General features: G+C 46.8%; 1 protein-coding gene across 1 annotated transcript in view; it reads right to left on the reverse strand.

The window, feature by feature from the left end:
* Window positions 1-825: 825 nt before the first annotated feature.
* LOXL2 (lysyl oxidase like 2) overlaps window positions 826-27389 on the reverse strand; it is a 124049-nt gene continuing 97485 nt past the window's right edge. The window contains exons 8-13 of the mRNA XM_043986445.1: window positions 24317-24479; window positions 22057-22300; window positions 11811-11926; window positions 9961-10097; window positions 3372-3483; window positions 826-2671 (exon numbers count right to left, since the gene is read on the reverse strand). Of these exons, the coding sequence (XP_043842380.1) occupies window positions 2592-2671; window positions 3372-3483; window positions 9961-10097; window positions 11811-11926; window positions 22057-22300; window positions 24317-24479 (852 nt within the window). The 3' untranslated portion in view covers window positions 826-2591. The remainder of the gene's footprint in view (window positions 2672-3371; window positions 3484-9960; window positions 10098-11810; window positions 11927-22056; window positions 22301-24316; window positions 24480-27389) is intronic.

Raw genomic sequence — 27389 nt, forward strand, 5'->3', positions numbered from 1 at the left:
ATGTGATGGAATATGTTGGGCTATAAGAAACGATGAGCAGGCGGAAAGACTCACATGAACTGATGCTGAGCGAAGTGAGCAGAGCCAAGAGAACACTTGCACGCAGTAACAGCGACATTGTGCGATGATCGACTAGGAGAGACTTAGCTCCTCCACATCCAGAAAAAGAACTGTGGAGTCACAAGGAAGATCCAACTATTTTCACTTTTCTAGTTGTTGGGTTTTTTGTATCTTCTTTCTTACGTTTTTTCCCTTTTGTTCTGATTCTTTTCTCACAATATGACTCATGTAGAAATATGTTCAACATGGTTGTGCCGTATAACTCATGGGGAGAAGGGAGGAGAGGGGAGGGAGAAAAATTTGGAACTCAAAATCTTACTAAAATGAATGTTGAAAACTATCTTTATTATTAGAAAAAATAAAATAAAAGACTATTTTAAAAAAAGAAACAAAATAGGGGGCACAGTGGATAAAGCACCAGCCCTGGATTCAGGAGGACCTGAGTTCAAATCTGGCCACAGACACTTGACACTTACTAGCTGTGTGACCCTGGGCAAGTCACTTAACCCCCATTGCCCCACAAAAAAAAAAAAAAGAAACAAAATATACTGGGCTTGCTTGGAAGATGGGTGAGCTCATCCTTCCTGGAGGTCTTCAAGCAGAGGCTGAATGACTACTGTAGAGGAGGATTCTCATGGGATCAGACGGCCCCTGTGAGCTCCCTGCCTGTGATTCTGGTGGTAGTGACGATCTGTGCACTAGGTCAGACACGTGACCCAACAGAAACACACACGTTGCATATAAGAGTAACCTTTTATTCTGGGAACAAACACCTGTGATTCAAGTATATGTAAACATCTGTGATGACCTGCAGCACCTGGTGAGTGTCCTCCCACCCAGGAACTTGTTTATAGCACCAATCATTCAGGTTGGCCCAGCAGGATGACGATGGTGGTGGTAGTGATGTGGTGAGGGCAGCAATGGCGCTTACACAGGTGGGTTTGGCTTCAGTTTCTTCTGTATGGCTGTGCTTCCAAGGGCCCAGATGCCCACATTAAATATCATTACATTTGGTTTGGGACATAACATGCAAATACAATGTAAAACTGGTATCCTTAAAATAGAAAAAAAAAAAAAAGCACATGCTCTCCCAGTCCCCTGATATGAAACATATACAGGTAGCACCAGCGAGTGGTGGGAAAGATGGAAGGCTGAGTGGAGTGAGAAGTCACTGGATCCATTCTGGATGAAATCAACCAGACTCTGGAGGACTAGCCTGGGTGAAATCAACCAGACTGGAGGATGAGGGGGAGCGTGAGCACCACTATAACCCTGCAGGCTGCCTCTGACTTGAAGGCAATAAAGGGAAGCTTTTTTCAGTGACTGCCCCACCAGGGGTTTCCTGAAATATATACATAGCTCTGGGCTGCATGGATTGCAATGGGAAGAGAATTTCCCAGTCGTGGACGGTGATTTGCAAATGGAGGCCCACACAGACTTGATTTTGGAGCTGAAGACACAGGCATGCATTGCTTTGGCTAAACCTCTAGCATGGGATATCTGGGGATGTAGCAGCATAGAGACTGGGAGATTAAGAAGATGCTTTGGAAAGAGCTTAGGGGAAGCAGGCTGCCTACTCTCTTGATGGATTTCCACCAAAGGGTAGCTGGCTGGGGAAGGGGAGGGCACTAGCTTCAAATCGTGGCCCTGGGGAGCTGGAGGTCTATACCAAGAGGTCACTAATCTCTGTCTGACAAGAGATATGAAGGGAAGGCCGGGGAGCATCTGGAGTCACAAAGTCTCAAGGAAACTGAGGCCTTGGGCTCCTTAGATAGTGCCCCTGCCTGCTTTGGCTAGCTGGGTTTCTATCCTGAGGGGGCAGCTGCACACCTGGGGCTGTAAGGCAGGATCAGCTCACTAGGGTAAGGATGACCATTTTCCTCTGCATCGTGGTGGGTGCTGCCCTGCCCTCCCCTGAACCCCGAGTGCTGCGTGTCTCTGTGGCAGTTGCCCTGTTGTGTCCCCCTAACTCTCATGTACCAGGGGAGGTAGAGAAGAAAAGGGTTCAAATATCAGATATGTTTTGGGCAGGAGAAAACATAGTTTAGTGGAAAGAACTGAATCAGAACACAGGCTGTGTGACCTTGGGTGAGTGCCTTCCCCTCTCTGGGCTAGTTGTTCCATTTAGAAAATGAGGGGTCTGGGCTAGGTCTCTAAGGTCCCTTCCTGGTCTTGAGCCTACTACACCAGGCCAAGGCAGGTCCTGGGCCCCACCGCAGGAACCCAAGGCAATTGTCGGGGAGTCAAAAGAGGGAGTATGTGGGGCAGCTAAGTGGCACAGTGGATAGAGCACCGGCCCTGAACTCAGGAGGACCTGAGTTCATATCCGACCTCAAACCCTTGACACTTACTAGCTGTGTGACCCTAGGCAAGTCACTTAACCCCAACTGCCTCACCAAAAAAAAAAAAAAAAAAGAGGGAGTATGGGGGATCCATCTGAGCTGTGCTGTGCAGTGGTTAGGGAAGGTCCCAGGGAGACCAGTGCAGTGAGGCCCTAGGGCACGGGGTCCAGGGGGTCCAAGGCTGACTCTTCACTGAGTGGGGAGCAGGTTATTTGAGAGTCCTCTGAAGTGATTAAATTTATTCTCTGTTTCTTCACTGTATGAGCCACCTGTTGGGGGAGGGGAGAGAGGCGGGTAAGGGAAGATAGAGAAATGGTTGATTTGGGAAGGAGAAAAGCTCACCCTCTCCCTCCTCCCCCCCCCAAAAAAAACTTTTAGGAACACTTAAAGGAGAGACTACATGAGCGCTTGAAAAAGGAAGAGTGTAGGGAAGGAAGCGCCCAGTAGGTGTTTAATAAATATTCATTCAATTGAATTGGATATACCCTAGAAAGGAAGGCTGGCTAAGCAATAATAGCTCCCCACTCCTCAGTTCACATCAGAAAGACAGCTTGACACACAGGGCTGCCAAGTGGGCCAGACAACATGCAACAAACTGGTTGTTAAACTGAACTCCTACAATTTTGTGGTCACAAGCACACTGAGCTGGGTGGCCTCTGCCCAGCCCTTTAAATAGCTCTGGGGTCAGTTCTGTGTGCCCTCCTTCTGCCGGCCAAGGCTGGGCGTGAAAACGCGGCCTCGGCCTGGGCCTGGCATCTGTAGCTTCCTTCCCCATCCCAGAGAGGGAGGTTGGCGTGGGGCCTGAGCCCACTACCAAAAGCGACAGAATGACCTTGGCTCCCTGAGGAAGTAGACCACCTGCGTGGGCTTTTCAGAGCTAGGAAGAGGTGCAGGGAGGAGATGTGGAGGGAGCTCCAGGGGCTTCTGTGTCCTTGCCCCCTTGCCTCCCAGCCTGCGCCCTGGACTCACCTATGTGACAGTTGTACATCCAGATGCGGTGCCCGTCATAGCGGGTCCGGCACTTCATGATGTTGTTGCTGTAGTCTGACTCAGCCACTTCGTAGTTGGGGTTAATGATGATCTGGGAAGAGGGAGAGGGAAATCGAGTCAAGCAACATCTGGAATGTGAGAGTCAGAAGACCAGGCCTCCAGCTTAATGAGCTAGGTGACCTTGGATAAGTCCCTTTCCTTCTCTAGGGAATTTTCATCCTCTATAAAATTAGAATGTTGGATCAGATTCTAAGGTCCCTCCTGGACTCAGGTCTTCCTGATTCCAGGCTCAGCAGTCAACTGTTCTGGGACCTCTGTCCACCATGCTCTGGGAGGCATGGGCTTGAACACACTGGATTTTCTCAAGATCTCTGGGCCTGGGAGCCGCTGGGATGTACTTTTAAAGGCTGCAACCAGCCCCAGGCTCCTGGAAATGGAACCTCATTTAGGGGAGGGGGCCACACTTGGCTGGTCGGGGAGGCTTTGGCTCTGGGATCAAATACCCTCCCTTGGATTCCTGGCCCTGCCACTCACTGTGTGCCCTTGGGCACCAGCCGTCTCATCTCTCTGGAGCCTCAGTTTCTTCATGTAAAATGAGGTCTCTGAGGTCACTTCCAACTCATGGTCTAACAATGCTCAGATGCTGAGAAGGGGTGTGCCTTCACATCATGCCTGTAAGACTTTGGCCTTGGACCTAACGGAGATTCTCCCCTACAAAGTCCCCAACATGTGGCTGTCTGCCTTCTGCTTGACCTTGACTGTGAGGTGGAGCCCCCACCTCCTACAGTGAGGGGCCTCCCTCACACTGGGACAGCTCTCGTTTGAGAAGTTCTCTGGGACATCATCTCCCAAACTTCTCATCTCTGCTCCCAATTCTGCCCTTCAGCACTGAGCAGAAAAGAGTCTGATCCCTCCAGTCCCTGGTGAGTTTCCAGATACTTGAAGGCAGTTCTCAGGTTTTCTTTAACCCTCCCTGGATCACAGATCCAGAGCTGGAAAGAACCTCAGAAGTCTAGACCAACCCCTTCATTTTTCTGCTAGAGAGTACAGTGGATAGAACGCTGCCCACCTGGAACTAGCACGTCCTGAGTTCAAATCTATCCTCACACACTTATTAGGGTGTGATCCTGGGCAATTCACTGAATCTGCTTCAGTTTCTTCTTCAGTAAAATGAGAATAATGGTACCTCCCTCCCAGGGTTGTTGTAAAAATCAAATGAGATAACAAATGTACATATGCAAATCTCAAAGTGCTATATAAATGCTAACTATTAATTATGACTGGAGCATAATATTTTTCACTTTCATCCTCTTTGTTTGTTGGAGTCTTCTTGTACAAAATTACTGGCATGGAAATGTTTTGCATAATTGAACAGGTACGGCCTATATCAGATTGCTTGCTGGCTCAGGGAACCGGGAGGGGAAGGGAAGGAGGGATGACCTTTGTACCAATGAGTAGGCCCAGAAAGATCCAAGAAGGACCCATGTGTGTAAAAATATTTAGAGCAGCTCTTTTTTCTGTGGAGAGGGTGCCTGTTATCTATCACCTGAGGAGTGGAGGAACAAGTTAGGGGATATGGAGGGAATGGAATACTACTGTACAGAAAGAAATGATGAAGGGGTTGTTTTCAGAGAAACCTGAGAAGACTCACATGAACTGATGCAGGTTGAAGTCAGAAGAACCAGAAAAATAATTTCTACAGTGTCAACCCTGATCGATGCAATGGCCTATCCTGATTCCAGAGGACTGATGATAAAGGATGATGTCCATCCACCTCCTGACTGAGAGGAGATGGACTGGGGGCAGAATAAAATCTGGACTCTTGGACGTGGCCGAGAAGGAAATCTGTTTTGCTTGGCTGTACATATTTGCTAGGAAGGTTTTGCTTTGCCATCTTTTTGTTCATTTAGGGTTGGGAAGTGGGGAAAGCTGAAAATGAATGCATAATGGATAATATAGAAATGTATTTTGCATGATTTCACATGTATAATCGTTATCATATTGCTTGCCTTCTCAATGGGTGGAAGAGGAGTGGGAGGAAGGAAGAGAATTTAAAACTCAAAATTTTAAAAAATGAATGTTAAATTTTTACATATAATTGGAAAATATTTAATGAAATAAACATTTAAAAAGAAAATAAATGCATGTTAATGGGCAAATCAAATTAATTTAAAAAAATTAATCCTATGGCTCTTATAAACTATTTTCTTCAGTGGGGGTCATGCCTGAGGACACCATCAGAAAGAACTTGCCCCTCTTGCATCTCCTCCAGTGTCTCTCACAGAACACACTAGGTATTTAAATGTTTGTTGAATGAATGAATCTGGGTATACTATATATGTTTGGGTTAGGGCTGCCCTGATTGGCCTCTGAGATTTTGGAAATGAAGTAGGCGGGGCAGGTCACTTGACAAGGTAGGGGGAGCCTGGTGGCCTGGCAGCCATTTCTGCTCTACAAAATGGACTGAGGACTAAGGGGAGCCTGCAGGTGACAGAAACTTAGTAGAGCAGGGACGGGGCATGGGTTTAGAAACGGGAAGGCTTTTTTCTGGACATTGGAGAGGACTGACATGAGGTGGAGAGGCTCTTTCCCTAAGAGGACTATGACATCGGGGTGATGTCATGACTTGCAGTGAATGGGATTTAAGTGAGGCAGGGCTGTACAAGGTCACCAGCCTCATTCTCTCCTCCAGAGCCATCTGGCTCCAGTGGCAAGATATATATCAGGACAGCTGAAGATGGCCCCAGATGTTTAAAGCAACGAGGGTTAAGTGACTTGCCCAGGGTCACACAGCTAGTAAGTGGCTGAGGTCGGATTTGGACTCAGGTCCTCCCAACTTCAGGACCAGTGCTCCATCCACTGTGCCACCTGGCTGTCGCAGACAATAATAGTGATAAAATTAAGGGTTGTTGTTGACGACGACTAAATCTGTGGTTTCATTGTCACAAGGAATTCCCAGGTGAGGAAATTCCCTGGAGGATGATGATGGTCACCACCACCACCACCATCATCATTAACAGTATGGCATACTAACCATGATCATTAAAAGCTGAGCCCTGGGCGGGGACACCTCCCCACTCCCCATTGCACCAGCCTGCTGGGGAAGAGGCTGGAGGCTGCCTCTGAGATTCCCTTCCCTGCCAGGCCGTCTGCGGCCTCTTTTATCCCTAGGCTGGGTCCCACCCTCCCAACCCTGAGCCAGACTGCTGGGTTCAGCATAGAAGTGGGTTGACCAAGGCTGGGCCGGCCCGTGGTTGGCTTCAGAGCCCTCCAGGGTCACCAGTTCTGCTTCCTCAGCCGGGGGGCAATGGGCCTTCTGCTGGGTGCTGCCGGCCCAACCCTCAGGGTGCGGTTCTGATGGCCTCATCAAGTGGGCATCAGGCTCCCTGGTCCCTCTGAGCTCAGCCCTCTCCCTTTGGCAGAGGAGATGAGTGTCCTGACTTATGAATGCCCCACTTTCCTACCACGGTTTTTCCACCGTCGCTTCCCCCCACCCTTGCCCCTCTGAAACACCACAGAGGTTTACCCTGGAAATAGCCAACACAAACCTGCCCACTGAAGTCACTTTGGAATATTCATTCATAACCTGGCACCTCATCGGCTCTGTTTAAACACACACACACCAAAGGGGAAATGTCTGGGAGACGTTTGCAGGAGTGGGCACAATGCACCCCATTCTCCTCTGTCCTGCTGGCCTTCTACCTTCTCAGGTGATACAAAGGAAAGAATGTTAGACAGGAAGTTAGCAGCCCGGGTTCTAATCCCCATTCTGCCACATACAAAGTGTGTGACCCCCTCATAAGTCCTGGTGCCTCAGTTTCTTCCTCAGAAAAAAGGACAGATAATTCACATTTCTATAGAACTTGAAGGCATGTCTAGTTCTTTATAAATATTTTCTCATCTGATCTTCACAACAACAAGAAGTGGGTTCCTATTTTATAGAGGAAGAAACAGAGGCTGGGAGAGGTGAAGTGACTTGCCCATATTTTCACAACTAGTAAATAAGAGGCAGAAAACCAGATTTGAACTCTGAAGTTCTGGGTTCAAATCCAGACTGCTACTTATATGTGTTAAGTATAATAGGGGTAGGCCCTTGATCTGTGATTTCATTGTTATAGAATGCTCCCACTCGAGGAAACTCCACACTCACAAGCACATGCGCACACTCATATACACTCACATGCACATACACAGTAAAGACCTTTGAAAGACTTTGGAACTCATGGATGCTCAAGACCAATCCCAGTTCTAGGATGAAACCTGCCCCCACCTCAGAGAGAAAGGAGTGGAAGGACACATACTTTTCTGGATTTGGCCAATCCAGGCATTTGTTTGGCTCAATTATGCATATTTATTACAGAGGTTTGTTGTTCTTTCTTTCTTTCTTTTCTTTTTTTTTGGTGAGGCAATTGGTGTTAAGTGACTTGCCCAGGGTCACACAGCTAGTAAGTGTCAAGTGTCTGATGTCAAATTTGAACTCAGGTCCTCCTGAATCCAGGGCCGGTGCTCTATCCACTGCACCACCTAGCTGCCCCTGTTTTTCTTTCTTTCTTTCTTTCTTCCTTTCTTTCTTCCTTCCTTCCTTCCTTCCTTCCTTCCTTCCTTCCTTCCTTCCTTTCTTTCTTTCTTTCTTTCTTTCTTTCTTTCTTTCTTTCTTTCTTTCTTTCTTTCTTTCTTTCTTCCTTCCTTCCTTCCTTCCTTCCTTCCTTCCTTCCTTCCTTCCTTCCTTCCTTCCTTCCTTCCTTCCTTCCTTCCTTCCTTCCTTTCTTTTTTCCCCAATGGGGAGAGGTAGGTGGGAAGGAAAGAAAATGGATTTTTTTGTTCATTGGAAAAATTAAGTAAAAGTCTAGTGAGATGCATATGCATGATTACATTTTGCACATCATGTGTGGATGGGCGGATGCTCTTACCTTGATGCTGACTTGTTAAATATTAACATGGCACCTCGGATGTTTGATGGGCCCTTCCCTCTCTAAGTCTGTGGTTCTGGCTGAGCCTGAACAGAAGTACCAGGCTGGCTCATTCCTGCCCTCCCCTTGTGGTCACTTCTCCACAGGTGTTGAGATCTATTGGCAGGGTGGGGGACGGGGCTGGGCCCTGGGCTGGCCGAATTCCTTGGAATAGTGTCAAAGCTGGATTGCACATTCCTGGTTACCCACCGTGCCACCCGGCTGGGCAAGGGAAGAGGAGAAAGGCTCAGAGAGACACGTCTACAGAGGTGGAGGAATGTGGCCGGCCTGCCCAGTGGGGAGCAGCCTCTCAGGGTAACTCCCACCAGCCAGCACAGGCTGGACCGGCTGCCTTTGCCTAGACTCATCTTCTCTCCCAAGCCCATGCCTTTTGTGGGGTTACACCCCACCCCTGGCCAGGCTTCTCATCTTTGCCTGAAGACAGGAACCATAGAGATGCAGCCTTAGCAGGTCATCCAGAGGTCATCAAGGCCCAATTCATCTGTCACCTTTAGGACAAAGCCTGGCTAATCTCCAGTGAGCAGTGACCACTGTCTCCTCCAATCTCTTTTTTGACCTCACCAAGATAGCTAGGTGGTGCAGTAGATGGAGTATAAGACCTGGAATCCTAAAGACCTGACTCAGATACTTCCTAGTAGTGTGACCCTGGGCAAGTCACTTAACCCCATTTGCCTCAGTCTCTTCATCTGAAAAATGATCTGGAGAAGGAAATGTCAAGGAAACTCCAAAAAGAGTCACAAAGAGTAGGACACGACTGAAGAAGAACAGGTACTCAGTGCTTGGCTTATATTTGTCTCAATTTATCCTCTCAAGTGGATTATAAACTCCCCGAGGGTAGGGATTCTTTTCTTCATCTTTGTATCATAAGATCATATGAGAGAGGGCATGGTAAGAACACAAATGTCAAACCAGTGGCCCCTGAAAACAGCCCAGAGCGCAACCCAAACAGATTAAAATGTAATCAGGAAATGTTTAAGAAAATAAGTAAAAGTGCGATACAACAGAGATCGGGTCTACCTGTGGTTTTCAAAGTCATTTTTTAGGTTTCTATTTGAGCCTGACACCCATGCAGAATGGATAGAGCTGGCCCCGGCACTGGGAAGATCTGCGTTCAAGTGTCACCTCTGACACACACTGGCTGTGTGTTCCTGGACAAGTCACTTAACTGGGCTCTCAGTGCCCTAAGACTATGAGTTGCAGAGAAGATGCTGAGTTGCATTAGCAGAAGGGAACAAACTCTGCCCGTGACAGGCATCCCCACGCCTCTCCTGATTTCAATGGAGCCTCAGAACAGCTTTGTGAGGTGAGCAGAACAACTACCATTCACACTGTTTGCAAGATGAGGTGCTGAGAGTGAGGGCAGTCACGTTGCTTGGACATGCTCAGGTTGTGGGGGAGGGCCAGAATCTCAGGAGACCAAGGCTGCTGGGGGGGGGGGTAGGGGCTGCCTGGAGACTTAGCCTGGGCAGTTGGCAGGGGATAGATGGGACATCAGGGCAGGCTGTGGCAAGAGGGAAATGACCAGCTCCTCCTCTCTCCCTCCCCAAGCCAGCTGCTTTTCTGGACTGGGAGAGGGAGGGGAGCTCCTGAAGCCGTACCTGGAACAGATAGTCCCCGGGGGGCACATCAGTGATGTCAACCCACTGGCAGTCAATGTCGTGGCGGTAGATGTCCCAGCAGCCGAGAGTGATGCCCTGCTCGCCGAAGTTGGCGCACTCATAATTCTTCTGGATTTCTAGAGAAAGGGGCAGAGACAGGAGGGACTGTGTCGTCCTCCTTGCTAACTCCTTTCCCTGAGGTGCAGTCATCCACCCATGCTGCTAGCCACACCTGGCTGCTTCGGCAGTGATGTTCCCTGGCCGACTCACCCCAGAGTCACTTTCTCTCTATCTCTGTCTCACTGTCTCTGTCTGTCTGTCTGTCTCTGTGTCTCTCTGCTTCTCTCTCCCCTCTCCTCTCTCTATCTCTGTCTCTCTCGCTCTGTCTCTGTCTCTGCCTCTCTGTGTGTTTCTCTCTGTTCCTCTCTTTCCCTTCTCTCCATCTCTTGTCTCTTTCTTTATGTCTCTATCTCTGTCTCTGTCTCTGTTTCTCTCCCTATTCCTCTCTCTTTATTTCCCTCCTTTCTCTATCTCTCTTTGTCTTTGTCTGTCCCTGGCTCTCTTTTTTCTCTTTCTCTCTGCCTATCTCTCTGTCTTTTCCTTTCTTGCTCTCTCTCCCCTCCTTTCTCTTTCTTTCGGTCCTGTCTTTCTATCTCTGTTTATCTTTCTGTGTGTTTCTCTGTCTCCCTGTCTCTGTTTCTCCCTGCCCCCCTCTCTCTCTCTCTGCCCATCTGTCTTTTTCTTTTTCTCTCTCCCCTCATCTGTCTCCCTCTCTCTCTCTCTCTCTCTCTCTCTCTCTCTCTCTCTCTCTCTCTCTCTCTCACACACACACACACACACACACACACACACACACACACACACACACACACACACACACTCAGGCACAATTAGCTGGAATCTAACCCTTTTAACAAGTAAGTATCAATTACAGAGTATAACCAGTGACATGTAGATCAGCAGCTCAGAAGTCCCAGCTTGGTTCTCTCAGCAGAGCCAGATCCTTCCGGTCATTCCAGGCCCAGCCCAACCCCCAAATCCTTCACAGGGTCTTGCCCAATAGCTGTGGCCACAGTGACCTCAGCTCCTCCACACTTCTTGCCCTCAGACCATGTCACGTAAGCCCACATGCCGTGACATCCCTCCCTCTGGTCTAACGTGGCTGTTTATCTTTGTTGTATGAGAACGTTTTGTTTCTCTAGACTAAAAGATCTCTGAGAGCAGGGACCAAGGGAGCCTTGATCCCCCAGGCCTCACGCAGCCTCTCTGCAAACACCAGCCCATGGATTGAGTGACCAAGGGCCGCCATTCTGGAGTTGTGAGGGATGCTGGTGCCCAATCTGCGCCTCATCTGGGACTCCCTTGACAGCACTGCTAAAGAGTGGTCCTCCAGCCTTGGCTTCAAGCCCCCCTGCCTTCTGAGACAGCCCTCCCCACACAAGGTTAGTTTTCAGTGAAAGCTTTCCCCCACATCCAGCCCAAACTGCCTTTCATTTTGTACTGCTTGGTCCAAAGGGTAGAACTGGGAGCCGTGGGAGGAAGATGAAGAGAGGTGGGTTTAGCTTAGATCTGTCTGAGAGCATAATGGGCCAAGAGAGTAGGTAGTGAGTTCCCCATCACTAAAGGTCTTTGAATGGAGCCTGGATGGCCACTCTTTGGGGATGTCACAGTCAGTTGTGGCTTAGATTAAGTGACCACTGAGACCCTTTCCAACTCTAAAAACCTGTGAAGCTCCATCTGGCACAGGCAAAAGCAGCATGAGGGGCCTTTTCTTAGGCATGGTGGGGGGTCATTACCTGGAAGCCAGGTCCGTCCCCCCTCCCCTCATCCTTGGCTGGAAGGGAGCCCACCTCCTTCACACTCGGTGTCTTCCAGGCAGAAGCTGGCTTTGTGACCTTCGGCTACCTTGGTCCCATTGAGATTCAGCAGGTCATAGTGCGTAAAGACTTCCATGCTGTGGTAGTGCCTAGGGGAGAGAAGGAGAAAACTCAGCCCCCACCAACACTCAAGGCATCCCCATGGGATGGTAGAGACAGAGCTAGAAAGGACCTGAGAGGCCAAGTTCAGCCCCCCTAATTTTACATATGAAGAAACTGAGGGGCAGAGAGGTTCATCAATTTGCCCAGAGCTGCACAGCTGGAAGTGTCTGAGGCAAGATTTGAACTCAGGTCTTCTTGATTTCCAAGTCAAGTGCTCTATCCATTATCCCATGCTGGTCTTCGAGCAGAGACTGGACCAGCCTCTTATCAGGGATGCTACAGAGAAGAGTCTTGTCCTCTTGTGCCTTGGATTAGATAGCCTCTGACTGAGGCCCCTCTGTGATTCTGAGCCCAGGACCCTGGCAACCTGAGTTCAAGTCTCAATGCTACTTGCCCCTGACTAGTGGTGTGACCCCGGACAAGTCATTTTACTTATCTTACCTTGCGTTTTCCTCAACTGTAAAATGGGTCTAATATTCCCTAGCCAATGTAATTCTCACAGCAGAGATCCACAAAGATGAGTTTTGGAAAGGTCTCTGTAAGCTCAAAGGCTCAATATGAACATAAGACATGAAGGAAAAGACCTTTTAAAGGAGGGGGATCATTGTAGGCCTGTCCTCTGCCTGCTGGCTGGCAATCAGCAGGGCTCAGATCTGAGCTCTGACCCCCTGCTTCCAACCACAATCCTTCCAGTCCAGATCTCTGGCCCTTGGGTGCCTGGTGTGGGAGGACAGGCATCCCCACCCTGGGGCCAGTGACCTTAAAAGTCAGATGAAACACAAGCTGAGTGCCCTGCCCTGACAAAAATATGAGTTCCCAAAAATATGTGCAATATGGGTTTGCCCCTATTAATTATATAAGCTTTTTTGAGGGGAAGCCACTATATATATATATATATATATATATATATATATATATATATATATATATATATATATTCAGCTATTTTAGAGAGTCAGGTCCAAGAGTTTTGTTATTTTTGTTGTCCAGTCACATCCGACTCTCTGTGACCCCATTTGGAGTTTTCTTGGCAAAGATACCAGAGTGGTTTGCCATTTCCTTCTCCAGCTCATGGTACATGGGGAAACTGAGGCAAACAGCATTAAGTGACTTGTCTAGGGTCACACAGATAGTCAATGTCTGAAGCCGGATTTGAAATCACAAAGGGGAATCTTCCTGACCCCAGGCCCCACCTAGGTGCTGAAGGTTCAAGAGAACACAATCTTAAAGTGCGATTTTTGGCAGCCCCTCCCCTGTTTTCAAATAGGCTCCTTCAAGCCTTGGGCGCTAAGCCTCTTGGGTCCTTTCAGCTGAAAGGTTCGCCTGAATGATCTCAAAAGTCCTTTCCAGGCTCTCTATCCAATCATCTCTTCTCCTTAGACATGTTGACCTCTGAGGGCTGACTTTCTGGGGCAGGGGGGGAAGAGGTGCCTTTTCCTTCCATGTTTTCAGGACTGAACATGCTACCTGAGAATGCTAATCTTGACTGCCTGCTGGCATCAGGTGGCAGTTCCCAGGTCAGCTGAGTTTCTGTGGAAGACATATCCGAGCATCAGATGCCCCGAGAACAATCATTTTGTGGTGTCCACAGGCGGAGCGGCTTTCAGGGAGTCTACTTGAGCTTCTCCCTAGAGCAGACCAAGACCTTGGCTCGGACTCAGGGCCTAAAAACGTCTGCCTCATTCAGAGGTGGGCTTCTGTTCTCCTGTTTACCAGCTGGGAGGACCAGAGAGAAATCCGTTTATATTTCACTGTCTAAACAGAGTCCAGGCCAGACCTCCAGACAAATAGTCTGGTCAAAGAGAATCTTCCATCCTGGAATATACCTTCTTCTCCCACACTGGGCCCCTTCTCCTTTCCTTCCCCAAGACTGTTAAGATCGATGGCTGCTTGCAAAACCTTAGGAGAGTGGGGGGCTTACTGGGGGACCCTTTATCCTGAAGAATAAGGTGGTGGGCTCCCCCGCCACCCAGGCAGAGGCTGGAGGACTCCTTTCCCAGCATGCTCTAGGGGGAATTCCTCTCAAGTATGGGTTAAACCGAAGCACTGCAGACGTCTCTTCTAAGCCTTAGATAGTGTGGTGCCCCTAAGAGTTGGAGGGATGAAATCTGCCCTCCTAGAGGCTATAGGATCATATAGGTAGAGATGAAGTATTTGAAAGCCCATAACACAAAAGAGGGATTAGAAGTACAGGATCAACAGAATTCTGGACTTGGGAGAGACTTCGGCCTCCGCCTCACCCAAACCATACCTGAAAACTAATTCTCTCTGGAACGTACCCGAGAAGTGGTCACATTTACTGGCTGTGGCAAGTCATCTGAACTCAGTTTCCTTGCCTTTAAAATGGGGGTTTACTTCTCATGACTGTCCATACGCTTTAACAACAATGTGAATGAATGATGACCAATTAGGCATTTATTAAGTATGTACCAGGCACAGTCCTAAGTGCTGGGGATGCCAAAACAAGCAGGCAAGACAGTCCTTGCCCTTGAAGAGCTTACATTTTAAGACTAGAATGAATGAATTGATACAAAAAAATTTACATTGAAATACAAATTCGGGGTAGCTAGGTGGTGCACTGGATAAAGCACTGGCCCTGGATTCAGGAGGACCTGAGTTCAAATCTGACCTCAGACACGTGACACTTAGTAGCTGTGTGACCCTGAGCAAGTCACTTAACCCTCATTGACCCACAAAGAAAGAAAAAGAAAGAAAGGAAGGAAGGAAGGAAGGAAGGAAGGAAGGAAGGAAGGAAGAAAAAGAAAGAAAGAAAGAAAGAAAGAAAGAAAGAAAGAAAGAAAGAAAGAAAGAAAGAAAGAAAGAAAGAAAGAGGGAAGGAAGAAAGATGTTAATGTTAATGGGGGAAGACAGCACATAAAAGAGAGTTAAAAGGGGAGGGAGAGTATGAAGAGCATCGTGGTTTGGGAAATGATATGGAAGCCTGGCTCTGGCCAAGAAAGTTCCACTGTCAGGATCCAGGGCCACAGGAGCGAAGCCCAAAGGGCCTACTGGCTTGGCCACAGAGATTTCATGGGTCTCATTGTTATGACATCATTTTAACTTTTTCAAAGCATATGATACTATCTCCCACCCCAACTTGTGGGGACCATTATTTTCCTCATCCTTCACATGGCCGTAGGACCACAGGTTGGTCGCTCCTGCTCCAAGTCCTGACCATTTCCAACTTAGCCCTCATATTTTAGTATTCTGACAGATCTTCAAAGATCTGTAATTTGTTTGGTGAGGACATTCCCACCTCCACCCTAGACCATAGCCCCTCCATAACTTAGCAGATGTTCTCTGAGAAATTCTGTGGTCCATATGTTATCTTCCAGAAAAATCCCCTTCTATTTTCCCTAGAATAAGGAATGGGAAGGATGACTGAATGCTTAATCAGGACTGCCTCCTCTGTCCGCCACACCCAAACTACTGACTGAAACACCCACCTGGCCACTTAGAAGCTTCAAATAAACTAGACCATGTGGAAGAAGGAGGGTGACTTCTTTGAGGCTAGAGATCAGAAGACATTTTTCAATGACATCTCCATGGGCCTATTATTAGAAGAGGGAGCATTTCTTATGGGGGTAAATATATGGCCCATACAGTCTCCTACCATGTAATCTCCGGGTGTGCTTCCATATGGATGGCATAGACGATAATTATACTCTACTTATGTATGCAGGAGCAGATTCAGCATTAAGATGTCTGTGGGTTTGTCCCTGGCAATCCATATGGTTTTAAAAATGGAATCCAGAAAAAAATGGAATCCATTAGGCACCAATGTCTTCATGGTGCTAATATAATTCGCCAGAGGAAACCCATGTTTATTCATTCAATAATCATTTATTAAATGTCTACTCTACTCCAAGCAGTATGCCAAGAAATGCAGGGTACAGAAGCCAAAATGAAATAGCCCCTGGCCTTGGGCAGCCCACATTTTGACACTACAGGCCAGTCACTGTCCTGGGCATGGAGTCTAGAGAGGCAAAGATGATCAATAAATTCACAATATGCACAAAGTAAGTGAAAGTAATTTCAGAGCAAAAACGGAGCCAATAACTGGAGGGAGGAGGGAGAGACTCACATCAAAAGGAAATGAGGGATTCTTGTAGGTAGAAGAGAGGAGGGCATTCCCCACCCCCATCCCAGATCCTGCCTTGTCATGGCGGGGGCGAGGGGGGGGGTAGCTTGCTTGCATAGCTCAAGGAAACCATAACCTCCATGCAGGGTTACCCAAGACAGACAGCGCATGGTGGAGAGTTCAGACAAAAGGTGGTCCACTGGAGAAGGAAATGGCAAATCAATCCACTACCTTTGCCAAGAAAACCCCATGGACTAAAATGGTAAACAGATGACACCAGAAGATGAGCCCTTCCTATTGTGAAGAGAATTCTTTGTCAGGTATAAGGTACTATATAAATGTCATCTATTACTGTTGTTGCAAGAATCAACCTCATGGGTTTATTGTAAGGAAATCTCTCTTTAAAGTACTATATAAATGTAGTTTACTATGAAAAAAAAAGATGAGAGCAGGATGCTATCAGAAAAACCTTGAAAGACCTGCATGAGCTGATGCAGAGTGAAATGTACTGTATACAAAATAATAGCAATAGTGTAAGATGATCTGCTGTGAATGACTCAGTTGTTTTTAGCAATGCAGTGATCCAAGACAACTCTGAAGGTCTTATGAAAAATGCAGTCCATCTACAGAAAAAGAACTGATGGTATCTGAATACAGATTAAAGCATAAATTTTTTTGTTAGTTCCTTTATCTGAAGTTTTGTTTTTGTCTGTTTTCTTTCACAACCTGGCTAATGTGGAAATGTTTTGCATGACTACTCATGTATAACTTATATTGAATTGCTTGAGTTCTTGGGGGGGGAGGAAGGAAGAGAATTTAGAACAAGTTTTTAAAAATTGATGTCAAAATTTGTTTTTACATTTAATTTGGGAAAATAAAAATTCTAAATAAAAAAAATTAAAGAAAAAAGAAAAAAAGAAAATGAGCCCCTTAGGTCAGAAGGTGTCCAACACACTGCTGGGGAAGAGCAGAGGACAGCAATGAGTATCTCCAGAAAGAATGGGCAGAAGCCAAAAGGAAGTTCAGCTGCAGACGCATTTGGTGGTAAAAGGAAGTCCGACTGAATCTGTAAAGATTCATATTGCACTGGAACCTGGAGTGTGAGATCTATGAGCCAAGCTGCATGTGGTCAAACAGGAGACGAAAAGATTAAACATCAACATCTTGGATGTCAGTGAACGCGGATGGATGGGAACAGGTGGATTTAATTCTGGTGATCACTACATAGACTACTGTGGGCAAGAATCCTTTAGAAGAAATGGAGTTGGGGGCAGCTAGATGGAGCAGTGGTTAAAACGCTGGCCCTGGATTCAGGAGTACCTGAGTTCAAATCCAGCCTCAGACACTTGACACTTACTAGCTGTGTGACCCTGGGCAAGTCACTTCACCCCCATTGCCCCGCAAAAAAAAAAAAAAAAAAAAAAAGAAATGGAGTAGCCATATAGTCAATAAAAGGGTGAAGAAAAAAGAAGTGTTGGGGTATAATCTCAAAAATGAAAGAATGATCCATCTGAATCCAAAGCAAACTGTTTAACATCACAATAATACAAGTCTAGGTCCATCCACTTATGCCAAAGAGGCCAAAGTTGATTGGTTCTATGAAAAACTACAACATCTTCTAGAAATAACACCCCCAAAACATGTCACATTTATCATAAAAGATTAAATGGTAAAGTAGGAAATTTTAAAATTGCAATTAACAGTCAAATTTGTTCTTGGAGCATAAAATGAAACAGGGCAGACTTTGTCAAGGTAACTCCCTGGTTATAGCAAAGACTCTTTTTCTTTTTTTCTTTTCTCTTCTTTTTTTTTTTTTTTAGTGAGGCAATTGGGGTTAAGTGACTTGCCCAGGGTCACACAGCTAGTAAGTGTTAAGTGTCTGAAGCCGGATTTGAACTCAGGTACTCCTGACTCCAGGGCCGATGCTCTATCCACTGCACCACCTAGCTGCCCCAAAAGACTCTTTTTCAATGACCCAAAAGGTGAATCTACACATGGACATCACCAGATGATCAATATTGAAATAGCAATGATTATATACTTTGCATCCAAAGGAGGAGAAGCTCTACATAGTCAATTAAAACAAGACTTGGAGTTGATTGGCTAAGAGCAGGAGCTTCTTTGCAAAATTTAGACTTAAATTGAAGAAAGTAGGGAAAATCATCAGACCACATAGGTATGACCTAAATAACATCCCTTATGAATATGAAGTGAAAGCAACAAATAGATTTAAGGGTTTAGGTCTGGTAGAAAGTATCCCAAAAACTGGACAGAAGTTTGCGCTGTTGTGTAAGAGACAACAACAACTCCAAAGTAAAAGAGCAAGATAGTAAAATGACTGACTCTCTGGAAGTAGCTGAGAAATTAAGGGAAAGGGAAAGGAGAAAGGGAAGGAGATACTCCAATGAAAGTGGAATTCCAGACAATAGCAGAGAGAGATAAGAGTTTTCTTAAGTGAACAATGCATAGAAATAGATTGGGAAAGACTAGAGAGCTCTTCAAGAGAATTAGAGAGATCAAGGGAATGATTCATGCAAAAATGAACGTGATAAAAGTGGTTGGGATTTAAGAGATGAAGAAGAGGGGGCAAGAAAACACAAAATAACTATAAAAGAAAGATCTTAACATTACTGATGTTAAGAGATGGTGTGGTTACTGGTCTAGGGCCAGACATCCTAGAGAATTAAGTCAAATGGGCCTTAGGGAGCACTGCTAACCATAAGGCTAGTGGAGGTGATGGAATTCCAGCTGAGCTATTTAAAACCCTAAGAGATGATGCTGTTAAAGTGCTGCACTCAATCTGCCAGCAGATTTGGGAAACTCAACAGCGGTCACTGGATTGGAAAAGATCAGTTTGTGTCCCAATCCTGAAGAAGGGCACTGCCAAGGAATGTTCAAATTTCCAAACAACTGCCCTCATTTCACGCCCCAATAAGGTTATGCTTAAGATTCTGCAAGCCGGGCTTCAGCAATATGTGAACCAAGAATTCCCAGAAGAGCAGGCTGGTTTTTGAAGAGACAGAGGAACTAGAGACCAAATTGACAACATTCACTGGATTATGAAGAAAGCAAAGGAGGTCCAGAAAAACATCTACTTCTGATTCATTGACTAAACCAAAGCCTTTGACTGTGTGGGTCACATCAAAATGTGGCAAATCCTTAAAGAGACAGGAGGACCAGATCATCTTACTTGTGTCCCTAGGACACAAGGTCAAGGAGCACCAGTTAGAACTGAACATGGAACAACTCATTGGTTTAAGATTGGGAAAGGGGTAGGGCAGCTAGGTGGCGCAGTGGATAGAGCACCGGCCCTGGATTCAGGAGGACCTGAGTTCAAATCCGGCCTCAGACATTTTGCGCTTACTGGCTGTGTGACCCTGGGCAAGTCACTTAACCCCAATTGCCTCACCAAAAAAAAAAAAAGATTGGGAAAGGGGTATAAAAAGGCTGTATATTGTCACCTTATTTATTTAACTTATATGCAGAGTACTTCATGTGAAATGCCAGGCTGGATGAATCAAAAGCCAGAATTAAATTGCCAGGAGGAATATCAACAATCTCAGATATGCAGATGATACCTCTCTGATGGCAGAAAGTGAAGAAGAATTAATAAACCTCTTAATGGGGGTGAGAGAGAAGAGTGTAAAAACTGGTTCGAACCTTAATATTAAAAACAACAACAACTGAGGTCTTGCTAGCTGGTCCCATCATCTCCTGGCGAATAGCGGGAGAAGAAATGGAAGCAGTGTCAGTTTTTATATTCTTGGGGTTCAAATACCACTGCGGACAGTGATTGCAGCCATGAAATGGAAAAATGCCTGCTCCTTGGGAGGGAAGTGCTGGCAAGTCTGTACAGCAGGCTAAAAAGCAGAGACATCACCTTGCCTACTGAAGCCTGTATAGTCAAAGCTATGGTTTTTCCAATAAAAATGTGTGTCTGTGAGAGATGGACTATAAGGAAAGCTGAGCACCGCAGAATAGAAGCTTTCAGACTGTGGTGCTGGAGAAGACGTTTGAGGATCCTTGGACAGCAAGGAGATCAAATTGCTCAATACTTAAAGAAATTAATTCAGACTATTCATTGGAAAGTCAGATTCTGAAGCTGAACCTTAAATACTTTGGCTCCATAATGAGAAGATGGGACTCATCCTAATGTTGAAAAAGATTGAAGTCAAAAAGAAAAGGGGACGGCAGAGGATGAGATGGAAAGATAGGGAAGCAGTGAGCATGAACTTGGACAGACTTCAAGAGAGAGTGGAGGACAGAAGGAGCTGGCGTGCTATGGTCCATCAGGTCACAAAGACTTGGATATGACTGAATGGCTGAACAACAACAAGGAAAAGAGGAGGGATCATATTCCAGGCTTGGGGAGCAACCAGTGCAAAGACATGGTGGCTGGACTGCTGTGTATTGGGAAGAAGCTAATAATAATAATAATAACTACTTTTATTTATATAAAACTTTAAGGTTTGCAAAGGGACACACGTGTTATCAGATTTGATCAGAGAAGATCACTTTGGAAGGGACACAGAACGCTTGAAGAGGAATAGCCTGCCACAGACGTGGAAAGGCTTGTAGAGGAATTTAAACATCAGATATAGGAGTCTGTGCGGTCCTGGGATGGCTTGGGTCTAGCAAAATCCAGATAATAATTCTAAAAGCGAGTGTCCCCTTCCAATGACATCCTGCCCTTCTCTCATTAGCTTGACCTCCAAACTGGAAGGACTGTTCCACGCAGGGAGATCACAGCCTTCTGGGGTTAACACCAGACTTGGCACAAGGGGTCCTAGCCCTGGGGGTCAAATTCAGGCACAGAGAGGAGGACAGCAGGGAGACAGAACGGCTGTGGGTCTAGGAGGGCTATAAAAGGGGCTGCACCATGCCCCCAGAGTCCAATATGCCCCCTCATATTGATGAAATCACACCAAAATTTTTTAAGCACTTCCATGTCACATTTCTCAAGGCCTTTAGGTCTACAAAGCAGGCCCTGTGAGGCTGAAAATTCAAAAACCACCCCATTGAACAGATGAAGAAACTGAGGATTAGAGAAGGGACGGGAGAAGGCGGTAAACTGGAAAGATCTCTGGATCTGGCGTCAGAGAGCCTGAGTTTGCTCTGATGCTTATTCCCTTGTATGACTGTGCATAAGTCCTTTCACCTCCCGGGGCTGAGGGGCTCGGGATGGGTCATCTTAGGGTTTTTGCTACATCTCTGCCATAGGCTCTACCCCAAGTCAGGACTTGAACACAGGTTGCCTGATTGGCAGTCCAGTGTTCTTCCCACATAACCTAGTATTGTCCCCATCCCTATGACAAACGGACAGAAATGTGCAGAGATACCTTCTCTGCAATGTACTGTCTAGGGGAGTCATCCTCAGCATTGAGAGCTTGAATAATTTGTTCAGAGTCACACAGCCAGCGTGAGTCCAGGGTAGGATTCTAACTCACGTCTGTCTGTCTCCACTTGCTAGTTGTGTGACCTTGGGCAAGTCACACAAGGCATAGGAAGTGCCTCTGTCTACCTGTTTCCTCAACTGTAAAATGGGGGTAATAATGGTATGTACTGCAGAGTCTTTGAGAGGATCAAAGGAGATGGATTTATAAAAAGCACTTGGTACTAAGCACTATATAAATGTTAGCATCACCATCATTGTTGTTATTATAACTATTTTATCATTGTCACCATTATTATATAGGATACTTATAACTATTGCATCATTATCATTATTTTATATCGTAATAATCATGATTTTATTAAGATCATCATTGCATATGATTGATTACATTATAGCTATTATATCACTGTCATCATTATTACACATCAATATTATTATTGCTATTGTTGCTGTTGTTATTACACCACGTCCAGATAGAACGAGAAGACAGGATTCTGGACGAGGGCTTACGTAGCCCCTGGAAGCAATCACTAGATCACACGGTTTCTACCCTGGCAGACGCTGAGCCTTGGGGACCCCTCCCAGGTGGGAAGTGCATGTGGGGTGGGCGGGGTGACGGGAGGGGGGCAGCAGACGCTTACCTGTGACAGTCGTGCCAGATCCATGCGTGGCGGCCATTCTTGGGCCGGAAGTCCGACTGGCCGTTGTTGTGGATCTGGGAGGAGAATCGCAGCAGCCGGCGGTAGCCTGTGGTGGGTGAGGTCTGGGCAGCAGAGGATGCCAGGCAGTTCTCTTCCATGGCGCACTGCAGCATAAACATGGGCCGGTCTTCCAGGTATGTCGTCTGCTGGACCATCTCCGCATTGAGGACCAGATCAGGGGCAGCTGCCAGGAGCCAGGAAGGCGGAGAGGTTAACACAGCCCCAGGGTGTGAGGCGGAAAGGGAACGATGAAACGCAATCAAAGCCAACCAACAGAAATGCTTCATCTCCATGGCTCAGCCTAAAGGACTCCTTACCCTTCTTTTTTCTTTTTTTTTTCCTACTCAAATTTTCTAGTTATTTCTTCCACAAAGTCTATGCTCCAACTGAAGTGGATTGTTCTCTGTCCCTCAAACACATCCTCAATTTTGTTTTTCTACATTATTCCTCGTGTCTAGATCGACATCTTTTTTTTTTTGCAGGTCAATTGGGGTTAAGTGACTTGGCCAGGGTCACACAGCTAGTAAGTGTCAAGTGACTGAGGTTGGATTTGAACTCAGGTCCTCCTGAATCCAGGGCTGGTGCTTTATCCACTGCACCACCTAGCTGTCCCTAGATCGACATCTTTGCCATTCCCTGAATTTCCACTACATAGAATTCCACTATGAATTCACTTGAATTCAGAGAATCAAAGCATTTCAGTGTGAAAGAACCTCTGAGTTTGTCTGGTCCAAACTCAACATGAACGCTTGCTTCCTACAGTGTCCCAAAGAGGAGGCTGCCCAGCCTCCTTGTTGATAGCAATAAGACTGTCCCATAAGATAGGAATAAGAGTGCCTGAAGATCTTCAGTTAGAAAAGCTTCTGAGATCACAAATTCTACTTTCAGATCTTTCTTACAGTTAGAATCATTTCCTGACATTGAGGTGAAGTCGAACTTCCACCCATCCCTGCCAGGGGTGCCCATCAGGCTGAGAAGAACAAGTCTAGCCCCTCTTCCGTGTTCTACTTGGAGGCGATAATATGTGATGGAGGAGTCAGGTGTGGGACAGAATGTGAGCTCTTTGACAGCAGGGACTGTTTCAATTTTCCATTCTATTCACATTTCTTAGCACAGCACTTGGCACACAGGAAGTGCCTAATGAGTGCCTTTCTATTCCATCTCAACCCACTGGTCATTCTCCTCTGGATGCTCATCTGATTGTTGATGTGGTTCCAAAAGAGTGGTACCACAAATTGACCAGGATTTTCTTTCTTTCTTTCTTTCTTTCTTTCTTTCTTTCTTTCTTTCTTTCTTTCTTTCTTTCTTTCTTTCTTTCTTTCTTTCTTTCTTTCTTTCTTTCTTTCTTTCTTTCTTTCTCTCTCTCTCTCTCTCTCTCTCTCTCTCTCTCTCTCTCTTTCTTTCTTTCTTTCTTTTTTTCTTTCCTTCCTTCCTTCCTTCCTTTTGCTACTTCTGATTCTGCCATGGGCTCCTGGTGCGATGTTGGACAGGTCACTCCACTTCTCCTCTGGCCCTCAGTTCTCTTAGCTATAAAATGGGCACTCACCTCACAGGGTTATGGACAGGTTCAAATAATGTCTGTGACAAAAAGAACACCTTATAAACTTCCCTGACATAATGGTGGTGGTGGTGGTAAAGAGGAAGAGGAGGGTCAGCTAGCAGAGGCTGGTTGAGCCACCTGGCAAAGCCATTGAGTGGAGATGGTGGAGGAAGTACTTTCTTACCCTGAGATTCCTTTCTTTTCACTAGTGTTGGGCATTCTGATTTCTCTCTTTCTCTCTTGTAGTTGGGCATGGAGGTCATGGGACCACAGGATTTAGAATAGGAAGGTCCCTTTGAGATAGTCTAGTCTAACTTTCTCATTTTTTGGGAAAAAAGACCGAGTCCCAGAGAGGAGTGAGTAAACTGAGGTTACCCTGGGAGTAAGTGCTTTTTCCTCTGTGTCCTGCTGCCTCTCATATTTTCCCCAATGCATGGTAACTCAATTCAATTCAACAAGCATTTACTCATTAATAAGTGTCAGGCACTGTACTAGGCACTAGGAATACAAAACCAAAAGGGAGACAGTTCCTGTCCTCCAGAGGCTTACACTCTACTAGGAGAATAAACAAATACCCAGTAACAAATACTCCTTGAGAACCCAGGGTTTGCTTCTGCTCCCCTGCAGGGTGGGAGGGCGCAGGCACTAAAAGCCACTCACTTTCTGAGCAGACGACGCCGGCAGCATGATGCTCGCCTGGGGGACAAGCCACATTCTCTCCGTGGTGGCGGCAGTGTGACAGCGCCATCTCTGTCCCAGAGCACTTGACCCCGCTCATGACTACGGTGTTGGCGTTGATGTCCCCTTGCCAGTACCAGGTTTCCTAGGGCAAGGAAGAAATGAAAGAATAATGTACTGACCTGCTCTTGCCTTGGAGGGTGACCTGTCCTTGCTAGCTGCCCTCTCATTCAACAGCCTTGGGATGGAGGGCAGAAAATAAGGTCAGTGCAACCCAACAAGTGCTAGGCACTGTGTTAGAAGAAGAGACTACAAAGACAAAAGTGAAATGATGCTAGCTTTCAAGGAGTTTATGTGCTCCTACACGATACAAAGGAGTGAGCCGGGCCACAGGTGTCACAGGACCCAGGTTCAAATTCCACCTCTAATGAATGGTCACTTACCCACGTGACCTTGAGCAAGTCACCTAACTTCCCTGGGCCTTAGTTTCCTCCATTATAAAATGAGGGGGCTAGACTATGTGGCTTCTGTGGTCCCTTCCAGCTCTAGATCCCTATGGTTCTAAGGATATTTTGTGGTACCATGAGGAGGGCAGATTGATGGGACCATGAGGCAGAATGGCATAGTGGGCACAGCTAGCCACAGGGTCAGGAAAATCTCGGTTCAAGTCTTACTTTGTACATATGCCATATGTGTGACCCTGGACAAGTCACTTACTCTCTCAGGATCCCCAGGAAACTCTCCAAGACCAACAGTCACAAAGCAGTGCCAGTCTGCATTGGCAGAGGGTTTTCTCACTGAGAGTTTTCCATGTGAATGATGTCACTGGTCCAGGTTCCACCCCCCCCCCACCCCCAAAAAGAGGAGATGAGGAGGAAGGAGCACAAATAGCTACAGGCATCAGGGAAGGCTTCCTGCAGGAGGAGGCACCTCGGCTGAGCTTCCAAGGAGGCATCCTAGAGGTGAGGGTGTGTAGGGACTACCTTCCACATAGATGGGAAAACCTGGGCAAAGAAATAAGGTGGAAACTAGGGGCCACATTTGGGGAAGGCCTTTAAATGCCAAACTGAAGAGATTGTATTTTCTCCCGGAGGCACTAGGGGAGTAGTGAGCAGGGGGAGAGAGACTTGTTCTAGGCTGGGTGTCCAGTGAGTGGCAGAGCTAGAATATGAACCTAGAACATTTGGCTCCCAGTTCAGGGTCTATGCAGAATATTGGTGATGATCGCCATCATTAATAGTAACAATAACTAACACGGATATGACACCTACCCGGTCCTACCCTTGCCTGGGCATTGTGCAGAGCACTTACAATTATTGTCTCATTTGATCCTCACAAAAACCCCAGGAAGAAGGTGCTGTCATGATTACCAGTTTACAGGTTAGGAAACTGAGGCAGAGGTGAAGTGCCTTGCCCAGGATCACACAACTAGTAAATGTCTAAGGCTGGATTTGAACTCAGGTCTTCCTGACTCCAGTCCCAGTGCTCTATCTACTTCACCAGGTAGCTGCCCCAGGTGTTACCTTATTAACTGCTACAAGTGGCAAAAACAATGACAATTCCCCTCAATTCAATCCAACGAATATTTATTACACACCCACAATAGGCAAGCCATGTGATGGGCAGCATTGAGTGATGATGAGACACCCCTGTTGGAGTCAAAATGACCTGGGTTCAAGTCTCACCAGTGACACAATCTGGCTCTATCTCCCTGGACAAATCACATAACCTCCCAGTGCCTCAGGATACTCTCTGATGGTCTAAATTGCAGAGAGGGTGGTGATCTGCACTGGGGGAGGACGGTTCCTCCCCTGGGGATTCTTTATAACAATGCTATCGTAGGTTCAGTCCCCAGCCTACATGTCCTATCCCCAATGACGGGGTCACCCATCTAGACTTAGAAGGGACCTCAGAGGCCGCTTATAGCCCAACCCCCTCCTTTTACAGATGAAGAAACCGAGTCACAGAGAGGGCGACTCGTCCAAAGTCACACAGCTCGTGTAGCAGCCTGCGATCCATGGCCAGGCCTGAATCTGGGGCTGACTCTAGGGCTTCTCCTGCAGCTGTCCCCAAGAGAGTCCCCCCCACCCGAGTCAGTGCATTCTCCCCCATGATTCATGAGTAGGAAATATTCCTTCTACTTTGAGGGGGAAGATGGAACTGGTGAGGCAGGAACAGAGGTTCTGTCATCCCCACTCAGGGTAACTGTGGGTCTCCTCGGATGTTCTCTCCCCCATTAGAATGGGAGCTTCTTGACCATGAGGACTGTTCTTGTGTCCCAGCGCTTAACATAGCCTTTGGCACACAGCAGGTGCTTAAAAAATGCTGATTACTAGCGTGTAGCTCCCATTTGCTTGTCACCATAAGGTTCACATGAGAGGCATCGAGGTGGCGCAGTGGATAGAGCACCAGCTCTGGCGTCAGGAGGACCTGAGTTCAAATCCAGCCTCAGACACTTACTAGCTGTGTCATCCTGGGCAAGTCATTTAATGCTGCTTGCCTCAGTTTCCTCATCTGTAAAATGAACTGGAGATGGAAATGGCAAACCACTCCAGTATCTCTGCCAAGAAAACCCCAAATGGAGTCATGCAGACTCAGATACATCTGAAAACGACTGAGCCATGACAATAATAAGGTTCACAAAGAGATCTGTCCTCACACAACCCTATGGCATAGTCAGGGCCAATATAATTCTTCCCCTTTTATAGATTCAGAGAGGTTTGGCGAGTTTGCCCCAGTAGGGATGCTCACTCTGGGCGAGTGTCAGGCCATTGGGTCTGCTGATTCCTGATCTTTCCCCTCCTGTGCTCTCAGTGTCCAGCCTCATCCAGGCTGGAGCATGATGGGGCCCTGCCAACTTTATGTCTCCTCACTGCCCATCCCATCCACTGTGTCCTTGTAAGCAGGAGCGTGTCTCAGGTGACCTCGGCCTTCCGAGATGGGGTGTACCCTCTGCTCGACAGGGGCTGGGCCAACCTGCCTGGTTGTTTTCCTGTTGCCCCGGGAGATCCAAGCTCCTGCTCTCCCCCGCATCCCTCCTGCTGGGACCAGCTGT

This window comes from Dromiciops gliroides, chromosome 2, assembly GCF_019393635.1.
Source record: "Dromiciops gliroides isolate mDroGli1 chromosome 2, mDroGli1.pri, whole genome shotgun sequence".
Taxonomy (NCBI): domain Eukaryota; kingdom Metazoa; phylum Chordata; class Mammalia; order Microbiotheria; family Microbiotheriidae; genus Dromiciops; species Dromiciops gliroides.